The sequence below is a fragment of the Hippocampus bargibanti genome, linkage group LG17, assembly GCF_051943395.1.
Source record: "Hippocampus bargibanti isolate YZ-2025 linkage group LG17, ASM5194339v1, whole genome shotgun sequence".
NCBI classification, from domain to species: Eukaryota; Metazoa; Chordata; class Actinopteri; order Syngnathiformes; family Syngnathidae; genus Hippocampus; species Hippocampus bargibanti.
In genome coordinates this window covers 7,941,928-7,964,094 of record NC_142750.1, presented here as the reverse complement: position 1 = coordinate 7,964,094, position 22,167 = coordinate 7,941,928, and the positions used below count along the sequence as shown (strand labels likewise).

General features: G+C 43.7%; 1 protein-coding gene across 5 annotated transcripts in view; it reads right to left on the bottom strand.

The window, feature by feature from the left end:
- pbx4 (pre-B-cell leukemia transcription factor 4) overlaps positions 1-22,167 on the bottom strand; it is a 30,597-nt gene that overhangs the window by 4,880 nt on the left and 3,550 nt on the right. For 3 of the 5 annotated variants that reach the window (XM_089018529.1, XM_089018530.1, XM_089018528.1), the window contains 7 exons: positions 21,683-21,796; positions 18,558-18,631; positions 5,045-5,289; positions 3,539-3,729; positions 3,249-3,384; positions 1,799-1,955; positions 1,159-1,229 (listed from right to left, as the gene is read on the bottom strand). In XM_089018529.1, coding sequence (XP_088874655.1) covers positions 1,159-1,229; positions 1,799-1,955; positions 3,249-3,384; positions 3,539-3,729; positions 5,045-5,289; positions 18,558-18,631; positions 21,683-21,796 — 988 coding nt within the window. The remainder of the gene's footprint in view (positions 1-1,158; positions 1,230-1,798; positions 1,956-3,248; positions 3,385-3,538; positions 3,730-5,044; positions 5,290-18,557; positions 18,632-21,682; positions 21,797-22,167) is intronic. The other 2 variants (XM_089018532.1, XM_089018531.1) reach the window with 2 other exon arrangements.

Genomic DNA, 22,167 nt, shown 5'->3' with positions numbered 1-22,167 from the left:
CGCTAGCTTGAGCTAGCTAGATAGAGAGCTAGCTAGATAGCTAGATAGACAAATAGATGCATCGTTGCTTAATTGTAGAAGCCACATTTATTGCTAGCATGACCCCGACTTGTATCATTTTCGTTTTTTTTTATCTGGATGTCAAATGGCCACACACAAATAATAATAATAAATAGACACAGCTAGAGAGCCAGCTAGCTAGCTAGCTCGAGCGCTAGCTAGCTCGAGCGCTAGCTAGCTCGAGTGCTAACTAGCTCGAGAGGTAGCTAGCTTGAGCACTAGCTATCTCAAGAGGCAACTAGTGCAAGAGGTGGATTGACAGCTAGATAGCTAGAGCTAGCTGGATAGAGAGCTAGCTAGATAGAGGGCTGGCTTGATAGCTAGATAGCTAGGTAGACAGATAAAAACATTGTCAAAGAATTTTGTTTGTTGACATGCAGCCTCAAGTTCCGATTAGAATGAATACGAATAACCAAATGGAATGAAAAGGCTCCGCCTGTGACAATAGCTCTTTTAGGATGAAAATCCTGATGGAATTTCTTGTGTACACACAATATTGGATCCTTCCTTTTCTAAATCCGAGCAAATGTCTTATCGACCTTTCAATCGGGATAGCCAGGCTTCACCCCATCTAGGCATTTTGTCATTTTAGCTGGAACACCTTTAAAATTATTATTTCACCACCAAGCAATTATTTGCACGGCACTTGTGCACAACCGTTCTATTGTTGTGACTTAGATGCAGATCCAATGAGAGTAGATTATTACATTATGCTTACATACTTTTTTAGTTCAAGTGCATCTGGACATAACAAGCAGATGTGGCGGTGGGGGAATGGTGTGGTGTTTATAGGAGCGTGGCGGGGATCAATGGAGGCGGGAAGTGTGTATTCGTCGATCTGCACCCGAGGGTGGAAACTGCCGATTGCTCAGCGCTGAGGAGGAGGAGGACACGCTCACAACAACTAAAGGGTTGGGCAATGCAATGATTCTACAATTCCCCAGTGCGCCTTGCGAGGACTTTCTTGGGACGAGAAGGGACTGGAAAGGGAAGACGGGTGGGGTAGGGGGGGGGATCCAAAAGGAAGCTACGCTAAGGGAAAACTACACCGGGAGCCTGGCAGCGAGGTCGGCGGGCGCAGCCGTCCTCGGTGCGTACCTGCGGCTGGAGAGAGGGTGCCATGCCGATGCCCTCCCCGTTGAGCAATCGCAGCCCAACGTAGCTGTCGCCTGCGTGAGACAAACCGCAGCACCCCGATGATAGGCAACACATGAAGAAGATGTCACGTCACGTCAAGCGTGCGTGCTTGATCGGTCAAAAAGTAGCGGACAGCGTTTGAAGCAGATGTGTCGCTGAATGTTGTTGAGGAAGAGGTGCCAAACTGTTTCCAGGTGGCAGTAAATCAGTAGCTTCATCAATAGGATTGCGTAGTGCACAGTTTATAAAGTTCAGGCCCGAGGGCCAAATCTGGCCCACCATATTTTATTCGAGCACGTCAAGTGGTATGATGCTTGCTAAAGTCCGAACCAACATTTTAAATTGTCACATGGAAACCACAATAACAGTCATTATTTTTACTTCAAATTGAAAAACTACCTATCGCTCAATTTTTTTGTGCGTTCTATATGTAATATGTAAGTGGGATTAAACATTCTAATGGCTCCCCCAAATTCACAACGGCTCCCAAGATGAAACCGTAACTACAATGTGGCCCGCGGCAAATTATGAGTCCTTGGCGGAGCGGATCCAAAGACCGCCCACCCGGGGTGACGCGCCATCGCCCCCTAACGCGTCATACCTGAGTTGGGTGTCGCCGGTGAGTTGGCCTGGCTGGCTTGCGCCGAAACGTTGGCGGCGTCCACTGCTGTCTTGACCGCATAGAGGTTGGCTTCCTCCTGGAACTTGCCGATGTTCTTCTTGTAACGTATTCTCTTGTTGCCGAACCAATTAGAGACCTGCGGACGAACGCGCAACCGAGTGGTAAGGCGACAAATGACGCCGGGAAGCCCAAATCACATGCACACAAAACCAGGCTTGAATTCCTTTCGTATGAACAGACACAAAATGTCACATAACCAATAACGATAGTTTGATAATTTTTGTTATGGTTGCAATGTATTTTTTTGTGCTGAAATGTGTCTTTAAATGCTAAAAATAGATTTAAGACCCCCCCTCCAGTTTTTTTTTCTTTAACTCACTCGCTGCCATTGTCGAATGTATTATAGAAAAGTGTGACGTGGAGCGCCATTCCCGAATTTGTTCAGGTTTTGGTTTTTCTTGCAGGGGGTGCCGATAAAGTGTTGGTCAGAACTCTGGAAATGTTTTTTCCCTTCCATGAGGGGGCAGCATGTGCCTTTTGTCCACGTTTGCGCTTTATTGCAGCTTCAGCTGTTTTTAAAGCGCGAGATAATTAAATATGTATATATTGTATTGTATTTTGTACAGCCGCACCCATTTCAAACTCATATACAGCAACTCCAGGCCCATATAATTTAGGAATCAACTCATTTTTTTCTGATGAAAAAAAGAGACTAAGGTTTCATACGCTGAACTGAATGTATAGTCCTAAAACTTAATATTCTGTGGGTCCTGCAATTTTGAGGGAAAATGACAAAAACATTGGCACTGGAGTGGACACATTTTTGCACATCGTCTGGCAATGAATGAGTTAATGAGAAAACGTCTCATTCAACTTTTTGCATCTGATTTTCAAGCTCAGTGATTTTTTTGGGTGTGTGTGGAAATTATATATATATACATACACACACATACACATACATATATATATATATATAGAGAGAGAGAGAGAGAGAGAGAGAGAGAGAGAGAGAGAGAGAGAGAGAGAGAGAGAGAGAGAGAGAGAGAGAGAGAGAGAGAGAGAGAGAGAGAGAGAGAGAGAGAGAGAGAGAGAAATAATCTCAGTTGAATAATCTAGAACTTTTTGCTGATTTTTTGCACACAAGGACACAATGTAAGATTACCTTCAAGCACTTTCTTAAAAATAAATGAATGAAATAACATAAAATCAATCGAGTGTCCGTTATTGTTGCGTTCGTTGAGGGAGCCCTCTTAAAAACAAGTTACTTTATGAGTTGTATTTTTATTTTCTTAAATTAACAGGCTGATTAATCAGTAATTAGAATTTTATCCAGCCTAAGTAACGGGATCTTGACTGAAAGATTATCAGTAAAACATGTTTTATTTTTATTTGTTTTACAGACAGGTGAGAACTTAGTCAATTTTGTTACCTGAGACACTGTGATCCCACACTTTTTGGCCAGCTCCTCCTTCGCCTCCTCACTTGGGTAAGGATTAGACAGGTGGGAGTAGAAATACTCGTTGAGCACCTCAGTCGCTTGCTTGTTGAAGTTGCGCCGCTTGCGTCTGATGCGGAGAGAGGAAACAATCGGCAACATGCTTGCAACGTGCGCTTGTCATCTCCACTTTGTTCTTCCAGAGTACAACCGACCGTTAATCAGACAGACAAGACGTGCGCAAAATGAGACACGAAGGGTGGGCACATTTGAAAGACACGAACCTGGCGTCAAGGAAGCGAGAGCGCAGAATCATGACGGCCTCGCAGGTGCTCTGCTTGAGCTGCATCTGGATGGAGCTGAACTTGCGGTGGATGATGGCCACCATGCGCTCGATCTCCTTGGGCGAGATGGGCCGTGTTCGTGACTGCTCTCTCAGCAGGTTCATTACATGGTTGGTGAATTCACTGCATGCCTGCGGAGAGAGACAGAAGATGAGTCTTGAAAGATACGCCAGATAAAAAAAGAAGACAAAGGGGAGAAGCTGTCAGGGGCTACGAAAGAGTCGGTTGATATGAAGGGAGCGTCTCGGCTCTCTAACTCTTTCTGACTGGATAATCTGCTTGTCGGGAGGAAGTGTGGGAAGGAGATTTCACAGACGACGAATAACTAAAATCTTGGGAGACTTTGGGACATTTGTCTTTCCATCCATTTATGATCACACTTCATAGTGGTCGTGGGGAGAGTCTTTAACGAACGAAATTTGGAACATTTCGGCAATACGGAAGGAAGATGGAAGACCATAAGAGAACAAGCATTCAAAGACCTTGCAAATTTCACACACTTGATCTGCGGCGAAGAACTGTTACATGTGAAGTACTTGCCAATTAAGACAATAGCATGGTGCCCATTTTTAGGACAATTGTTTAAAAAGGTCATAAAACAAATACTGTATTTTCCAGTGTATAAGGCGCACCCAAAAGCCTTGATTTTCTTCAAAAGATGACTCTGCGCTTTATACGCCGGTGTGCCTTATATGTTAAGCACAACAGGTCTCACAAGTACTGACTCCATTTCCCGTAGAAGAAGTTGTGCGTAAACTCAGCCTTTACTGTAGCGCCTTGTAATGTGGTGTGCCTTATATTTGGAAAACCTTTAGATATTATTATATACTTTATATTTGGATTTTTTTTTTTTTACATTCAATGAAGGTGCGCCTTATATGGAAAAAGTTTGAAAATACACCATTCATTAGGGGTCCGCATTATACTCCGGTGCGCCTTATACACCAGAAAATACGGTAAATTAAAAGACGGTGTGCACATTAAACAATAACTCGGTTTTCAGGATCACATAGCTCAGATTTAAAAAATTGTAAGCATTGAAATAAAATGGAATAGAATCACTCTGCATGTTAAATACTGACATGTTAGCCCAGAATCATAACTGTCTTATGTCATGCTTACCTGAGAAGAAAAATATATTAAAAAAATATACTAATGTACTCGTTTTTTTCCCTTTTAAAGTGTGTGTCCGTGTCACTGAATTCTACGCAAGCTGATTTCTTTGTTGAGTTAGCATTTTTTTCAGCAATAAAATGTTATTGGGAAGAATGTTTTTAAGCTAATAAAATATTTCAACACTTTGCAGCCTGATGATTGGCTACTGCGGAAACAAAGGGCAATCCGGATTTATGCTTCCAAATCACACGCCTCCAAATGGAACCGCACCGTTGGGTGAAAACATGACATAAACGCGACCGAGAAGTTTCCGAATGATTTCCATCATACCTGTTCATACTTCTCCAGCTCTGAGTGGTAGATCTGACGAATCTGGGCGAGTTTAGCTCTGTAGTCAGAGTGTTCGATGCTGCTGTCCGTGGGCGAGCCACCCGCCGCGGCGGCCGCTGCAGCCGCCGCAGCGGACCCGCCACCTTTCTCTGGCCCGGACACACCTTCTGCCAGTAGCATATTGTCCAGGCGCATGATCTGCGGATCTGGGGGGTCTTCCTCCTGGACACCTCGTATACTCAAAACTGGACAGAAAAAGCGAAAGGGGTGAAATGTAGTTAGAGGAGGTCATGTTTTACACATTTCAGTAGGGGGGCATGGTTAGTGACGTCACCATCAATTCGGAATGATAAAAGCATAACGTGCACATGGACGAGAAGGTGAGGTGTCTACATTTGCAGTTGTGTTAGAGTTTTTTTTATCATATCAATTAACGTACGGCGTACTACAACTTTTATATGGGAATTGTAATCATTTATAAGGGCAGCTATTATCCAAGGTGGACAGGTTTGAATATAGCCTTGTTTTTCTTGAAAGTTGGATGCTCCTTTGCCTTCTCCTGGCTATGCCTTTTCTCTTCACATTGAAACTTTCTAAAACGTTTTTTAAACTAAGTTTACTAATTCATGGATTTCATATTAGGGGCAACTTATAACGCGAGCGAGAAATGCACCTTCACCCGTGAAGAGTGACATAGTATAGTGGATGTAACAGAGCATCCGGTCTCTTTTCAAAATAAAACACCCGAAATACATAAAACGGCGGTAATGCGGTTTCAAAAAACGAAAAAAACTGAAATTAAGAGGCAAACCTCCGTCAACCTCAGTAATGTTCTACCGCCGCAACCGCCCCGAGTGGTCGTCTAGCGAATTGCCGCAGAACCCCAAAAATTCGTTCTCGAGTTGTACAGCAGAGGGCAGTGTGGTCGCTCGGTGGCAGGTTGCCAGAGATAAGGGCATGAGGCATGGGACCAGTAATGGGAGTGCATGTGCTGTCACTATGAGCCCCAGTGGCCATAAGTATAGTTATCAGTCGCTGTTCTCCACCACTGTATTATAGCAGGACCTCTGTCAGCCCGCAGCCCCGCTCTCATCTCTCTCTTTCACACATACACAAACCTTCAGATAACACTCCGCCGGTGGAAACTTTCCGCCGCAGACGGATTGTCTTTCACGTCACCCGCCGCCTCATATGTTTCACTCCATTTTCAATCTTTTTCGGGAAAGGTAAAGAGGGGTTCTACCTCTTGGAAAGAGGACACCTCTGTTCTCTGGGTAATAATCTGTCGTGGTAAAATGAACTATTTGATAAAATGAAGGCAAGTCCAATCCTAAAAGGAAACTACCAATGATAGTCGGAGTTACCTCACCGTTAGCAAGCGGAATGCACTTTTTCTTAAATTCTTGACAGTTTCACAAAATATCAATTGATTTGTGGGAAAAAAGGAAGCCCAATGAGAAGATTTGGTAAACAGGAGACCCAGGATGTTTGCTTTACCAACAATATGGATGACAGCAAAAACCCCACAGGAAACTGTGAAGCTCTTTGCGGATTATGCTACTTTAGTCAAACGTGACGGGAGTCCATGAGATCGGTCGGTGGAAGAGTCTCTGCCTCATGTGACTTTGGTATAACAATGAGTCACTGTGTGGACAACCCCCAACACAAAAAAAGGTTAGTAGCTACGAAACGCATTTGGCGCTATGCTAATAAAAGAAGAAAAGTTTCTCCCAAACATTCCAGATACCACAAACCGAAAAGATGAGTTGTCCCCCCCTCTCCAACCTTCATTTGATAAATGAGTGTTCCACCATTTGTAGCAAAACGTCCAATTTCTCTCTCTCTCCCTGCCTCCAACACCCCCCCCCTTTTTTTCTTGTTCCTTCTTGCCTGTTTCTTTGCCTGCGCTTAGGTCTCTTCTCTTTCCAAGGCACATTCCTTGGCTCTGCTGCTCCCCCATCTTAGGACTCAGGAATGCAGCAGACCCTGCCGCCTGAACTAATGACCCTGATTCGCCCATCATTTTCCCTCCACTTTTTCCTCCCTCGCAGTCATTCACCAGCAGGCTCACTCGCTACTTAGAACGCATGAAGCTAATTCAACGACAACAACCAAAAAAGGGGTGGGGGTGATTGTTTGAGGACCTATTCTTGCTGCTTAAATGGACACCCTTTTGTTTGAGGCGAGTTGTGTGTGCAGACGTGAAAATTAGGCCATAGTGCCCCGAAGGCTGCGTTGAATGTCCATCACGGGTGTCGGCGGAGCTTTTTTTTTTTTAAACTGCCCATTCAGGGAGAAAGAGGGCTCATGTACAGTACAGAGGGCAACTGTAGAACACCGAAAGATTCTCGGCACTTTGCCTCCTTACCAACCTCATTATCTGTACCCCTCCCATAGTCCTCCCAGCTGTAGCCTAATGCCCCTGCATTTCCCTAATTACTCCAATTAAGCCGTGATTACCCACAATTGCACTCAAGAACAGTCTGGTGGTCTAGTGGCATTATAGCAGAAGCTGAGGCGCATTTGGATTGTACATAGAGCCGTGGAAATGGGGTGGGGGTGACATTTATTTCAAAGAAATATCCTTTTGGGTGATTTTGGGTGTTGCTTTAGTTGCCTTTTTCCAATGCAGTGAAAAACAACGTTAAATGGGGGGTAGAGGGGAAGGGGGGTGGGCTGTTTTGCTCAAGCGGCTCTTGAGAGCAAAGGCACGAACGACGCTGGAGTTAATGAGAAGCGGCGCTACTTAAATTCCGTCTTACTCAGATAAGAGCAAAAGAAGGAACCGACAGTACTTTGCACATGTTCCCGCCCTGGCGGTGGCAGCGAGAGATGGAGTGAGCAAGCGTATACTATGAAATATTCAGGATATCCAGCTGGGCTTTGCGCTGCATACATAATATTTCTCATTTCGGCGCCGGCTTGCCAGCCAGGGCGCGCGAGAGCCGCACAGACACAACACCGGGGGTTTGGCGTTGGAGCGTGGCTGTAAGTAAGGGGGTGAAAAGCCGAGGCAATACCGTGGCGTGATGTACATTAACCGTAATGCCGTCCACGGCGAGGCACAGATAAGACTTAAACTCAGTCAGTATATCATTGCTCAGCTCACAGCACAAGCTTTATCCTTGTCTGTCTTTCCCCTCGCTAGCATCCCCTTTTTCACTCCGTCTCCCCGCCACCGACACACAACCCCTCCCCCCTCTCCCTTTCAGCGCACCCCCACCGCCACACCCCCCCCCCCTCTGTTCTCCATTTCAGTCGAGTTCTCCATGTGAGCCGCAATCCCTCATGCTGTCAGCCCCCCCCCCCTTCTCTCCCTCTCTCTGTAGACAGACAGGATTAGCATTTTAATTGCATCAGCTCCCTTGGGTATTCTCAGCCTTTCACTGGGAGAGAGCAAGAGAGCGGGAGAGAAGGATAGGGGAAGAGGGAAGAAGTGGGGGGGGGGAGAAAGGTGAGGAGAGAGGGGAGGGTGGAAGGAGAACCAAGGAGAATTGCAAAAAGGAGTCGCAGTAGAAGATGTGCGTCTGTGTGTGTTTGCGCAAAGCTGGGTAGAGGCACAGTGCGGTTACAAAAAAAATATAGACATATAATAAATATATAAAGAATCCAGAGTGGAGGCTTGCCAGAAAGGCAGAAAAAGATGGGAGTGTGAATACATCAGTTATCCTTTCATTACACAGATAAAGAGAACTGGGACACAGAGATCTTTCCATAATCATAAAAAAAATGTGTACAGTAAAAGAAATTTACCTTAGCATGAAAAAGTGAAACCTAGCTGTTGTTCTACTCATGGGAATATGTTGTTTATAATACTCTATTTTTTTAATCTGCAGATTGTCTTGATAGGAGGTAGGAAGTTAAAAAATAACAAAAACAGGGGCTTCAAAGATGAGGACAGAAACATCAACTGAAAAAAGGAGGCGTGATAAATGAAGTGTCATTTTAAAAGACTCAAAGTAAATGAAAATGTAATGTTAACATTAATTAAAGCAATTTTACATACCCCCCACTTTTTTTTCTTCAAATAAGGTGTTTTTGTGGTGGAGTACCGTCAACTTAATGAGTACAATCCATATGTTCATTGCTACTTTAAGCAGCTCAAGCTAATCAGCATCTGTTTGGGGAGCTCACCAGAGTCCTGTTGCACGCAGACCTCCACGACGCTACAATTTTACGCATACGCACAAAGACACACACACACACGTATATGCATATAAGGTATACAAACAGAGGAAACATAATGTGTTCTGATGGTATGATTAAGGTGTAGAATTGGACATGTCGCACTTTGGGCGAGACTGCAACCTCCAGCACATCATTAATCAGCAGTTAATTAACTAAAAGGGATAGATTTGGATGCCAAAGCAATGACGACACAGAGCCCCCACCCCCTTTTTTTTGAACGGTCACTCACACTGTCTCCCTCACACAAACACACTTAACACTAATGAGGAATAGATCAATTAGTGCTGTCAGGTAAGGGGATGCGTTGCTACGTCTCAATCATCAATATGCATATTTTGCGTTATCAAAACAATGGTAGAGTCGGATACTAATTTAATACTTACCACAAAACAGCGGCTTGTAAATAAAAATCAGTGTTTACATTCAAACATGCAATTTTGGTCAAAGGCTATGTAAGACAGCAAATGAGTTCCTCGAAGAAATGTGTGGAATTTTCCCCATAAAAACTTCATGATGTCTGTTTGTGCGATTAAAGGATAGAAAATGTGATGTCAGGGGACATAAAAAAGTGCTGGCAGACGTAGGGCTGAAGTAGTTACTTTTATTATCATTGGGGGGAAAAAAAGATCAAATTTTAAGATGTTAATCCCTCACTAAGTACAGCGTCTGTTTTAAGAACTCCAAATTAACCCATTCAGTGCCATTCACAAATTTATTCGGGAATTGAAAATATGACGTAGAGAGCCATTCCCGAAATTGTTCGGGTTTTGTTTTTTCATGTTTGGGTGCTGATAAAGCGCTGGTCATGGCCTCTGGCAGTTTTTTTCTTTTCCACAAGGTGTCAGCATTTCCACTTATATAAAAGGGTGCGCACACTCGTGCAACCACATTATTTCTTCTTTTTATTTGCCTCCTTGAAAAAATATTTTATTTAATTCAAATGTGTTGTGAAGGTAAAATGTCACATTGATAATGGACAATGTTTTGAAATGTTTTTTTGGGGGTCTCATTTGAGGATGGGTGTGCAGACATTTTAGATACATCGTCTGCACGGTGTAGCATTGCAGTGGTCTGCCTCGATTTACATCAATTCCCCATCGCTGAAGGCACACGAGTTGAGACTGGAATTACACGCCGCATCTTCCGGGTGCGGCTTAAAAGCAACGCATTCCCTTTTTGCCTGCGTTGCTTCAAAACGCGATTAATCAACGCAAAAGGAACGAGGATCACAAGAGTTGGTCTCCGTGGTGATATCAAGCCCGCCCGGTGCCGTTGCGCGCAGGGGGAAAAGATGAAAAGCACGGCTTTGTGAAATGTCATGAGAGGAAGAGGAGGATGAGGAAGAAGGCGGCGGCGTAAAAGCGAAGAGGCAACGGCACGGCTCGTCCCCCAGTCGACTCTCATCAGGCCAGCTGCCTCCTGTGCTCATTAGCGCAGACTCTTAAGGAGCTCCTAAAGACTTTGTGAAAAATGAACGCTCATTTGAGAGGTCGTTAATTTGCACTGTTATGCAAATGATGCCGCAATTAAGCGATAGATCAGACGAGCGCTGCTCATTTATAACACGTGAACAAGCATTATGACACAGTCAGATGGTGTCACGGGGCTGAGGCGACATGTTTAGCCTACACTGGTTGATGCACCTCTGAGGAATAAGAGCCACTGGGCTAATCGGGTTTATGGTTGGTCAAAATACCCTCGCACCCGTTGTTTTGGTCAAAAGGTTATTTAAGTGCAAGCTCAACTGTTGAAAAATAAAATAGTTGAATAGAACCCAGATTGCATATCCTTGTAGTTATATTTTAAATGGATACACGCCATATATCGGCAAAAAGAAAAAAAAAATCAACACATCAGCGTTAATATCCAATAGCGATCGATTAATTTTAAACACCAGACTCAAATCAACCTTGTGTAAAAGTAGGTTGACAGCGAACTCACTATATCACTGCCAAACCCTGCATTTATGACACGGTGTAAAACAGTGTGAGATAACAACCTGAACAATAGCAGAGGAGTGGAAGGCTCCCATCAATTGCAATTAATCCTTAATTAGTCGGGATTAAGATCTGAGATCTGACACTCTCCCACCCCCTTCTGCCACCCAACATATTGCAATCCAGTTGACAACGGCGCTGACGTGTCTTTTGATTCACGAGTACCTCGTTTTGAAGGAGCGAGCCTTTCAAAGCAGTGTGAAAGGAACGAGACACGCTGTGAATAAGAGCAGATCCGATGAAGAGGTTGGAATTGCCACCCGTGTTGGCGATGTTGCCTCAGTGTATCAGTACTGACAGTGGCATACTATTGCTTGGTCAATATTGCTTACTCAGAAGCAACACGAATGGACACAAATGGATTTGGGGAGTAAAGCACGATCTGCGGGATGGCGAAGCGGATGCTACGAGCTAATTCATTTCTCCCAGTTCATTTATATACAGTATATGAAAGGCGTTAATAAATGATATATATATACATATGCATGCAAACACTGTATCTTACGTAGTATAAGATCTATCTATCGCTAGCTAACTAAGCTAGGTCTCTTCTAGATAGCTAACTAGCTCGAGACCTAGCTAGCTAGCTTTCTAGCTCTCCAGACCTAGCTAGCGAGCAGTTGCTAGCTAGCACTAGCTAGCTAACTAGAGCTAGCTAGCTGTCTAGCTAGCTAGTTAGAGAGCTAGCTAATTAGAGAACAAGCTTGAGACCTCGCTAGCACTCTATTTATTTTTGTTATTATTATAATTAATTGTGTGTGTGGTTGTTTGATCTCTAGACATATACATCTATCTATCCATCTATCCATCCATAGTTTATATCTATATATATCTATATCTATGTATCTATATCTATATCTATACATTTTTTGTAGCATCAGAAGAAGCTATAGATTAAAAAGCGAAGCGTGGAGAGCCTCAGTCAATGAATTGAGCCAGCAGCGTCTTGAATATCATCCACATCCTTGCCCTGATTCCCAGGTGATTCCTTTCTCTGTTATTATAATGCACGTAGAGCTTCTCCCTTGAAAATTGTGCCATGAAGTCTGTGGGAAAAAAAGATGGCGGATGGGACGGCTTGTATTGTGGTCTCAAAGGGGTCTTAGTTTTTTCTATATGTGGATGGAGTGACAAAAAATGATGTAAGGGCACCTACATATTGCACTGAAGTGTGTTCATCCAACAACTCAATATTTGTCGAGAAACAGGCGGCCAGTTCCTGTAGGAATAATGCCACATGGGCAAAGTCAAAAGGACCACACACCATTAGGTCTGAGCTCGAGGTTGAGGTGCCTTGCTTCCCCAATTGATATTGAGGGGGGGTGGCAGTTTTGGAGGGCTGGAGGGGTTGACGATGCGTCTGTCAGGGCCAGGGGTCTGTGTGATATTAGCCGTCTGCCAATCTGGCTTGGGAAATGGACATCGAGTAATTACTCCTGCTCTTACTGCCTCATCAATCTCCCTGTATCACTCCGGCATCCCCCCGCACCACCAACACACACCATCTTTTTTCCACTCTCTTTGGCAAGAGAGAGAAGGGGGGGTGCAGGCTGAGTGACAGGACGCCACGCATCACAAGTGAGATTCCTCAAAAAGCAATGAGATAATCCTGCTCCACTGCATTGCATTAATACAAATCGAGAGTTTTCAGGAAATCCATTCAAAAGCCGAGAATTTGTCCATGTGTGGAATCGGGGGGGTGTAGTGCTGCTACGAAAGCTTCATAAAAATACAATAATACAGCCCGTAGGTTCTGAACAACAATAAAATGTTATTGCTTTTCTAAATTGGGCTCTTTAAAACTTGTAATAATTAAGATGCTGTAATGAGGCCCGCGGTGCACAAAGCATTGAGTGTGCAGTTCAATTAAATTAATAGCACAAACGTCGAAATCAGGTGGGGCAAAAAATGCATAAAAATAACTAAACGAGATGCTGACCTCTCGTTGCTGTTGTTTTTAGGGTGGGGGTGGATGACATATATCCGCCATCATCGTATTTCTTTATTTATTTATACTAACGCCTTAGAAGTGAGACTCGTCAAAACAAGCCACTAATGACTACGGTGGTTGTGAATAAACAACGAGGTTAATTAACAGACCTGTTTTGTGTTTTTACAACTTCAAGTATGTTGCGATTTCATTAACATGTAATTGAGGCCATTTGGTGGCCTGAACTCTTGCTGTATTGTGATGCGCGCCGCCAGGGGGTTGCTGTGAATAATCTGCGACTGCTAATGCCATCTGAAAACGGGGTGATCGAAGGAAGCCGTGTGGCAATATTAGCTCGATGAAGGATTGTTTGCACAACATCACCACCGCGTCTAAAGTATCACACACGACAGTACGGCCGATGTGAGCCTTCATGTTGGAGATTAAAATGTTCAAATGGAGTCAGGAAATTTCCTAGCAAGACCCCTTTAGTTGAACACCGCCCTGTCTTCACCCTTTGGTCACTAAACATACCGCCACTCGCACGCTCTTTTTCCGACATTTTTTATTAAAGTCCTGGTAAACAGAGTCGGCTCTAGTTTTCAATTCAATTATATGCTCCATAAGAATGGAATTCCCTGCGACAAATATTAAATTCACCTCATTCATTCCAATACAATTCATGATATGTTGCGTAACGGTAAACCATTGTGTGTTATCCATTTTTTGAGCACAGTTTTGCTTCAGTTTTGCTCATTCACTGTCAGACGATGTGCCAAAATGTGTCCACTCCAACACCAGGGTTTTGGTCTTTTATCATCAGAAAAAAAGAGTTAATTCCTAAGTTATATGGGTCTGGAGTTATCTGAGCTTGAAATGGGGCGGCTGTACAAAATACAATACAATACATAGATATTGATTTATATAGCGCTTTACCAACAAACAGCTGAAGCTGTAACAAAGCGCTAACATGGACAAAAGGCAAATGCTGCCCCCTCATGGAAGAGAAAAAACATCGCCAGAGGTCTGACCAGCGCCACACCGGCACCACTTGCAAGAAAAACCAAAACCCGAAAAAATTCGGCAGGCGCTCCACGTCACACTTTTCAATTCACATATAAATTCGAGAATGGCAGCGAATGAATTAAATACAGTAAAAGTAAAATGCGGACCGCTTCCCGAGCTAGCTACCATATATCAAACATGCGCTTGTCTTTCTTGTCTCCAAGGTACAACATTGGATGGTGTCACATCAATTCCTCGTAAAAAAGTAAACACTCCGATCCTATTCAAAATACATTTGAAAATAAATTACAATTGTTCACACGCGTCAATAAAAAAAACAGGAACTTGGAGGGTGTGACAGAAGAGAGTGAGCGACAAGCTCGCATTGTTTACCAGCACGGCAAAAGGGAGAACATGAAAGGCAAACAGAAAATGCCGAAAAAGACGCCAAAACTAAATGTGAAACCTTCTGAGGCTAACCGCGGTAGCTTATGGGAGATTGTTTTTTTTTTTTAATACACACTGTCCCACCGCACGACACACAAGCTATTTTTACAGCAAATACCCATGAGAGCCAAGGAGAAGAGAACAAGAGTAGAAGCAAAGCCCTTAACTCTTCACTCTGATCATGTTACGCCTTTTACTTTCTTCCTCAAAGTGCTTTTTTTAATGAACTATTAGACACTATCACATTTCATGCAAACGTCGAATTTGGTGGGGTCGGGTGGGTGATGCAGTGAGAAGGGGGCCCTGGCTTTTGCGCGGAACATTTCCTTTACAATGAAAACAACCTAACCAACTGCAGCACTCGGAGGAATTCACCTCCCCCTCCTCCACGTCACCCCCTCCCCCAACAGCACCATTACATTTCCATATCAAAGCCCCGAGTTCAAAGCGAGTCTTCTCTTTCAAGAGAGGGAGTGAGGCTGAGGCAGAGAGGACAGCACGGAATCAGTAGGAGTAGACCCAAAGACTCAGTTTGCTTTTATCCTCCTTCAATACACTTCGTACTGTATTTGTGAGAGCGAGAGAGTGAGAAGAGAGAGAGAGAGAGAGAGAGTATTTGCACTGACAAGTGCGAGTCAATGGGGGTGGGTGAGGGGTGCATCAAATGTGAGGAGCTGCTACGAGAGGATTACTGATTGGGTCTTCCAAAAGCAGTACCGAAAAGGAGTCAATTCCCATTCCGGCAGCACATAATGGAGCCTGCAGGGGGTCTTATGAGGAGCAGAGAAATGCCAAAGCAGGTAACAGTGCAGTCAGGGAGGGGAAGGGGGGGGGGGGTTGCGTGGCATACGGCCAGCAGCTAACCAGCAAAGCCAAATAGTTGTGCATCTTACTCTTCGGATATTCACCTCCGGTGTGGAGCTATATTTGAACTAGCTCCAATACCCCCCGCCCCGACTCCCCCACCCCACATCCTACATTTGGCTAACTGTACTAAGAGAGCTTCTCTCTCTCGAGTTGGCCTCGAGACTTAAATGCGAAAATCAAAGTGAATGGCATTAGGGTAAATAAGAGCAGCGGTTGCCAGGGAAACGGTGGGATACCCTGCCCCAGTCACTCAAGCCGAGCCTGTACTTTTCTCCAATCACTGGAGAGCAATAATACATTATTGACAGAGGCCCACGGCAGGCAGCGGTGCGGCATTTTCAAATTGTATTTGAACAAGACAGATTTTTTTCCCTCTCTTTCTAGAAGATACACATGTGAGAGGGAAGAGGAATATGACAGAGGGGGGGGGGGTTGTATTCCAAATCCCACCCATTCACACTACCCATAACCATCAATCTGCCAGCCATCCTAAACCTTCATCCTTTGAACCGCACTCGAATCTGTCAGATAGCCGACTGGAATAGCTAACAAGATAGTGCTAACCAGCTGGTTTCCCTTAAAATAATGTCGTTGACGGCGATCAAACGCTAAATAAACTGCATGTGTGTTCAAACGTCGCCTTCTTTCACTTCTACGAAAATCCAATAAGATCATTAGAAAGGGTTTCATACCGCACGTTGGGGTTAGGCCAGGGGTGGGCAAACTTTTTGACTCGCGGGCCGCATTGGGTTCTAAAATTTGACAGAGGGGCCGGGCCAGGAGCATTTGGAGGGAGTGTTTGGGCCGGAAATACTCCGAACAAGTTATGTCCATAATTTATAAAATCACTTCAAATGACTTCGACTGAGCGTATTTTACAAAGATTCCACAGCATATAGCTATAGTTTACGTTTTAAGACTTGCGCTGAATATATGAAGTCTTGTTTTCGAGTTGATGACGATCCCCATGTGACGTCACGTTTGGACCGCCCTGACCGAGAAAGCGACATACAATGCATTTTGGGTACTTTGTTTAGTCTGAAAACTTCGTGTTAATCCGTGTTGATGGCGAAATTAGAAGGAAAACACATAACGCCATGGTGAATCGTTGTGTGTTGCACCAAGACAACTATTTGACATTCGCTGACACAAATTCCCAGCTGACAAATCAGCCCATTTCCAACGGAGCTTGGGCGCAATCTTCTGCTTTTTCTGGGTGCTACATTGCTGTCATTGACGGCTCGAATTGATATGGGAGGACTCCTAGAATCAATTGCAAACATTTATGCTTTCCTCTTCAGAAGAACAAGAACAAGAAAACATCTTCTCCGAATCTGAAGCCATTGTTTTGATTCTCGAGCAACCTTCTGAAACTGGCCATTTCCGGATTCATTTTGAAGTCATTTTTATTGGTGTTTTTCATTTAACTAAAAATATCAGCCTGCCTGATTTGGGTATTTTAGATGCTATAAAACGTTTTTCTGATGTCAGTGGGAAACAAAAACAAAAAATGGTGCCGGTTGTCCTTTAAATGTAGTATGTACAAACCTCATAGCACAGTAAAAACACTACAACCCAATTTATTAACTGTCTTTCAAATGTGAAAAATATCCCTGATCAGTTAATAAATTTTTCTCAAGGAATATGCAAGATATGGCATTTACAAACTATTTCGCAGATACTTGGAGGAGGAAATGGAAATAGATTAAAATAACATATGCACTGTGATTTATCAAGATTGCGTCTGTTTTTAAGTTTCCATCGAAGGGGCAAAGAAATCAACATTTATTGAAAAATGGAATCACTTTCAACATTCAAAACATATTATTACACAACGAAATATTCAAGCTCAATAATACCTACTTGTGTTAAATTCCGCCAAATCATAGATGGTTTGTCCTGACCGCGCGCTCAACAAACTCCTCACTGACGCTCTCGCCTTCACGCGCTAACAAAACACGTGTACCGTCGCCGAGCACACAAACATAGACTACCTGCAGTTGAAATTTGCATACTCGGCTCGGCAGCCAATCAGAAGCCTGCTTCTTTCTTCCGGACTTTCGCAAGCGTTACAAAGTCGTGCAATTGCATGTCATTTTCCAAAATAGATGCACAGAACCTCAAACTAGAAGAAAGATTCAAAAGAAGCTAACAACATATGTGACGCTACAAAACGTAAATTTACATTAAACCGTGACTGTAAAGTGTACGTGAGACTTATGAAAGGGGCTTAGTGGCTCGCAGGAATCAATGCAAACGTTGCATTGTGCACCACAATGACAATCGACTACTGTAGCAAAATTTACAGCCATGCGCATTTGCCGTAAATTAAGCAAGGTAGCATTTGTAGTTGGTGCATTCTTGATTTAAAAAAAACCTTTATACTTTGTGACAATGTTTCTTAATGGGATTGGTCTCATTTTGCTTCAAGTTGGGAAAAATGGGGCAGGCAACTTTTCAGTTATCTGCCCTGTTGTTCGCTAGCTTTTTGTCATGAGTTTTAGACACTGTTTGTACTATAATTTGGGCAAGTTCGGCGGGCCGGATTGAAAAGCCTAACGGGCCGTATGTGGCCCGCGGGCCGTAGTTTGCCCATGCCTGGGTTAGGCAGTGGGGGAAATGCATTGATGGGCAGAGCAATTCACTACCAACGCATAATTGCGCCATACCGCAGTGAGTGTGGACGTTCTAAGAGTGCGTCGGAGAATAGCGTGTTGAGGTAGGCTGACTGTGAAGCCGTAATACCCCCGTCGATTCTTTTCATATCTGCCCCTTGTCAATGACTGGTGGAAATGTCACCATTGTGGGACTATTAAAGGCTTCCCGATTCGGATGTTGTGATTGCGGTACGTATTCTGTAGTAACATTATTTCACTCCAACCTACTGATATTCGACACCGGAGAGACCAAACGAATACAATCGCCGCTCAATCATGAGTTTGGCGAGGCCAGAAAGGAAGTCGGTCGGATGTAGAGGAAGCCATTATTGGAAAGGAGGTGAGACAAACCCCACCTCCAAACGAGGTTTTCAACTTGTGCGGAATGACAGAATAAAAAAATGTGCCAAGTGGAAACTCACCTGTCTTCTCTTTGATCTCGCAGAGAACACTGAACAGGGCTGGCTTCATTCGGTGACAGTTAAGGGCATGCTTCCTGCGTGAGAGAGAAAACGGAATCAGAAGTGGGGGGAGAGAGAGCGAGGAGGAACACACCAAAATAAATAGATATCTATGTTGTTGTTTTTTTTTTAAAGGGAACCCCCGCAACCCCCTCATCTCAACGTGTACCACGTCTTCCTCTCCTGAGGTATGCGCAAGTGTTTCAAAAGATTCAAGCAGAGCTGCTTCACGGCATCCGCGATGGGAATTGCTTTTGTCTTGAATTCATTCGCTGCCATTCCCGGATTTATTCGGAAATTGAAAGGTGTGACGTGGAGCGCCATTACCGAATTTTTGTTCGAGTTTTGTTTTTTCTTGCGCAGGATACCAATAAAGCACTGGTCAGACCTCTGGCAATGTTTTTTTCCCTTCCACGACGGGGGAAGCCTTTTTTTCCATGTCAGTGCTTTGTTACAGCTTCAGCGGTTGTTAAAGCGCTATACAGACGCTTCCCTAGTTACAAATATTCGAGTTACGAACAACGGTACATATGAACATTTTTGTAGTAACATATGTAGTTTTCTCTCCAGTTGTACATGGACATAGCTTTATTAAGCATATATTTTATAAAATGTTTTTCAGTACAAACCAATACAGGTTACTTATACAAGCTTTACACATACTTATATAAACCCTAAACATACTTATATAAGCCTGAAACATACATTCCATCCAAAATATAGCACTGAAGCAACTTATGAACAAATTCACCTTACGAACGTATCTTGTTCGTAAGTTGGCGTGCGTCTGTATAAATCCATGTTTGTATTGTATTGTATTGTATTTGGTACAGCCGGCCCCATTTCAAGCTCAGATAACTCCAGACCGATATAACTTGGGAATTAACTATTTTTTCTGATGAAAGAAAAGAGTGGTGTTTCTCACCGCAGCATTGAATGCTTATGTAGTCCTAAAACTAAATATTTTGTGGGTCATGCAATTTGAGTGAAAATGAAAGAAACTGGCACTGGAGTGGACACATTTCCGCACATTGTCTGGCAATGAATTAGTTAATATCAAATATACGTGACGCATAAATGGGGGGGGGGGGCGTCATCACTGTAATTAGCGGTGTTGGTCAAGTAAGTCAGGGAGTTTGATAGCTAATGAGTTACAGAGTTGCTTGCTTGTTCTGTACCCGTTGTCAAGCCTCGGCCCGACTTGTAAAGTCGTCGTGAGAAATATTCAGAATTGGGAGTTCATTCGTGGTGAGTTTCGATGAGACCCCCTAAAAAAACAAATTAATTTCACACGATTAAGACTTCCAACTGGAGCGTCAGATTCATTAAATCTACCCGGTGTATCTCATTAAGTCCAATCACCGTCGAAGTCGCGGAAGATGTGTCATTCACATTAATGGCAACTGTCTGGCGGTGACAAGAACAAACATGAGCCAATGATGACATCACAACGGGTGTATTATGAACATGTTGGGGAGGCATTTGGTGTTCAGATGAAACAAAACAAACCCAGCCCACAACTTTGGATGCGATGAGCATGGACTGCCAAAGATGACACGGATTTTTCCATGAAAACAAAACAATTGAAGACACAACCACAAATGAATATGACATGGCGACACCTGACCACAACAACAATTCCAGTTGTGAAGGCCTTGAGTAAATAAAGAAGGGGCTGCGTGGAACACCCTAAGTTGGATTTCTTGTAATGCTGATTCAATATGACAAGGATTGATCCAGAGTGATAGTGCTGCAGTTATTTATTTTTTACAAGAATTGGAAGCATTGAAATGATATTTACAAACCCGTTATATTGAAAACAGAGAATGAATTTTTCTTGGGTTGAGCCACTCTTTCTGCATTCTGCGAATTATCTCATTGATTCATCCGATAAAAATTAAACAGCGTAATTAACTCATTCGCTGCCATTCCCGAATGTATTCAGGAATTGAAAAGTGTGACTTGAAGCGCAATTGCCGAATTTGTTCAGGTTTTGATTTTTCTTGTAAGCGGGGTGCCGATAAAGCGCTTGTCAGACCTGTGGCAATGTTTTTCCCTTCCACGACGGGGCAGTATTAGCCTTTTGTCCATATTAGCGCTTTGTTACAGCTTCAACTGTTGTTAAAGCGCTATATAAATCAATATATATGTATTTTGTACAGCCGCCCCCATTTGAATAACTCCAGACCCCTATAACGTAGGAATTAACTTTTTTTTCTGGTGATAATAATAATATTAATAATACATTTCATTTCAAAACTCTCAAGGACACTTTACAGCCACACGAGAGAGTCTAAGGTTTTTTACACTGAATCGAATGTTTACATGTTTACTAGTCCTAAAACTCAATATTCTGTGGGTCCTGGAATTCAAGTGACAATGACAAAAACCCTGGCACTGGACACATTTTTGCACATCGTCTGGCAGCGAATAAGTGAAACACAGTAACCTGCATGATAGATGCAGGTGCTTTATCCATTTGGGGTCGCCACTTTGGAGTGCACATACGTTTAAAAAGGGTCTGGCCTGGTGAGTGACGTGTGTGTCACAATTGCAATTGGCTGGTGGTGACTCAGTGTGTTGTTTTCTTACAATATGCTCAATAAAAGCAAGTGGAAGTCGAACGTTTGCGCCTATTTTGATTGCTATACTATTACAGTATATCTTAACTAGCAATGGTAGACCACATCAAATTAGCTTTATATGAATGACAGATGGCGATCACAGGCGTGTGGTTCTGGTAAACATTGCACTTAATCTTCTTTTTGTGTGAAATGATTCCAAACTTTGGACATTTTATGTCTTTGTCCTGGCTCACTCCCAATATGCCAATTTTCTTTTTTCCAGACAGTGGCCCGCATTTCCAGGCTGATGTCTTGCTTCCACTTTTATTTCAATTGATTTATTTGAGATATTTGATTAATCATCACAGCCCTACGGAGTGATGTTGCAGTATTTAGGTTTTTTTTTTTTTATGTGGCACTAAACATATCACGGCTGGATTTGAGTTGGGGGAGGGCTGCCATCAGAATGGAGGGTATGAGCAGGAGGGGGAGAGGGAGGTGCTCATGCGGTCCTGTACTGACCTGTACTGGAAGTTGACTGGCAGGCCACCCCCTGCCGTGCCCCCCCCTGCTCTCCCTCCCTCTGTGGGGTCGTCTGATCCACCCCAATGCGCCGGCGAATCTTCTGGCCAGCATCTAAACATATGGCGACAGGAGGGGGGTGGGGTGGGTGAAGAGGATGAGGGCGCAGGGCAGGCAGGGCGTGCGGGAACGGCAACCAAAGTTCTTGCACTGCCCTGACCGCTCCCCATCCCAACACACCCTCCACAACAGGAGTGTCATGGTCACGTGTCTGCCTTGTCACATGTTCTGTGAGGAGTGGATGCGGGAGGTACAAACTTGACCAGAGTATGAATTCCGACGATGACAACCAAACGGAGAAAACGAATGAACCCCATTTTGTAACTGGTGACCTCCGACGAGGCTCAACAATCCCGTCCGTGCCTTCGTTTTCTTTTCCAAACGCTCTTCAAACCAGTTGGAAAATTACCCAAAAAGATCATCTT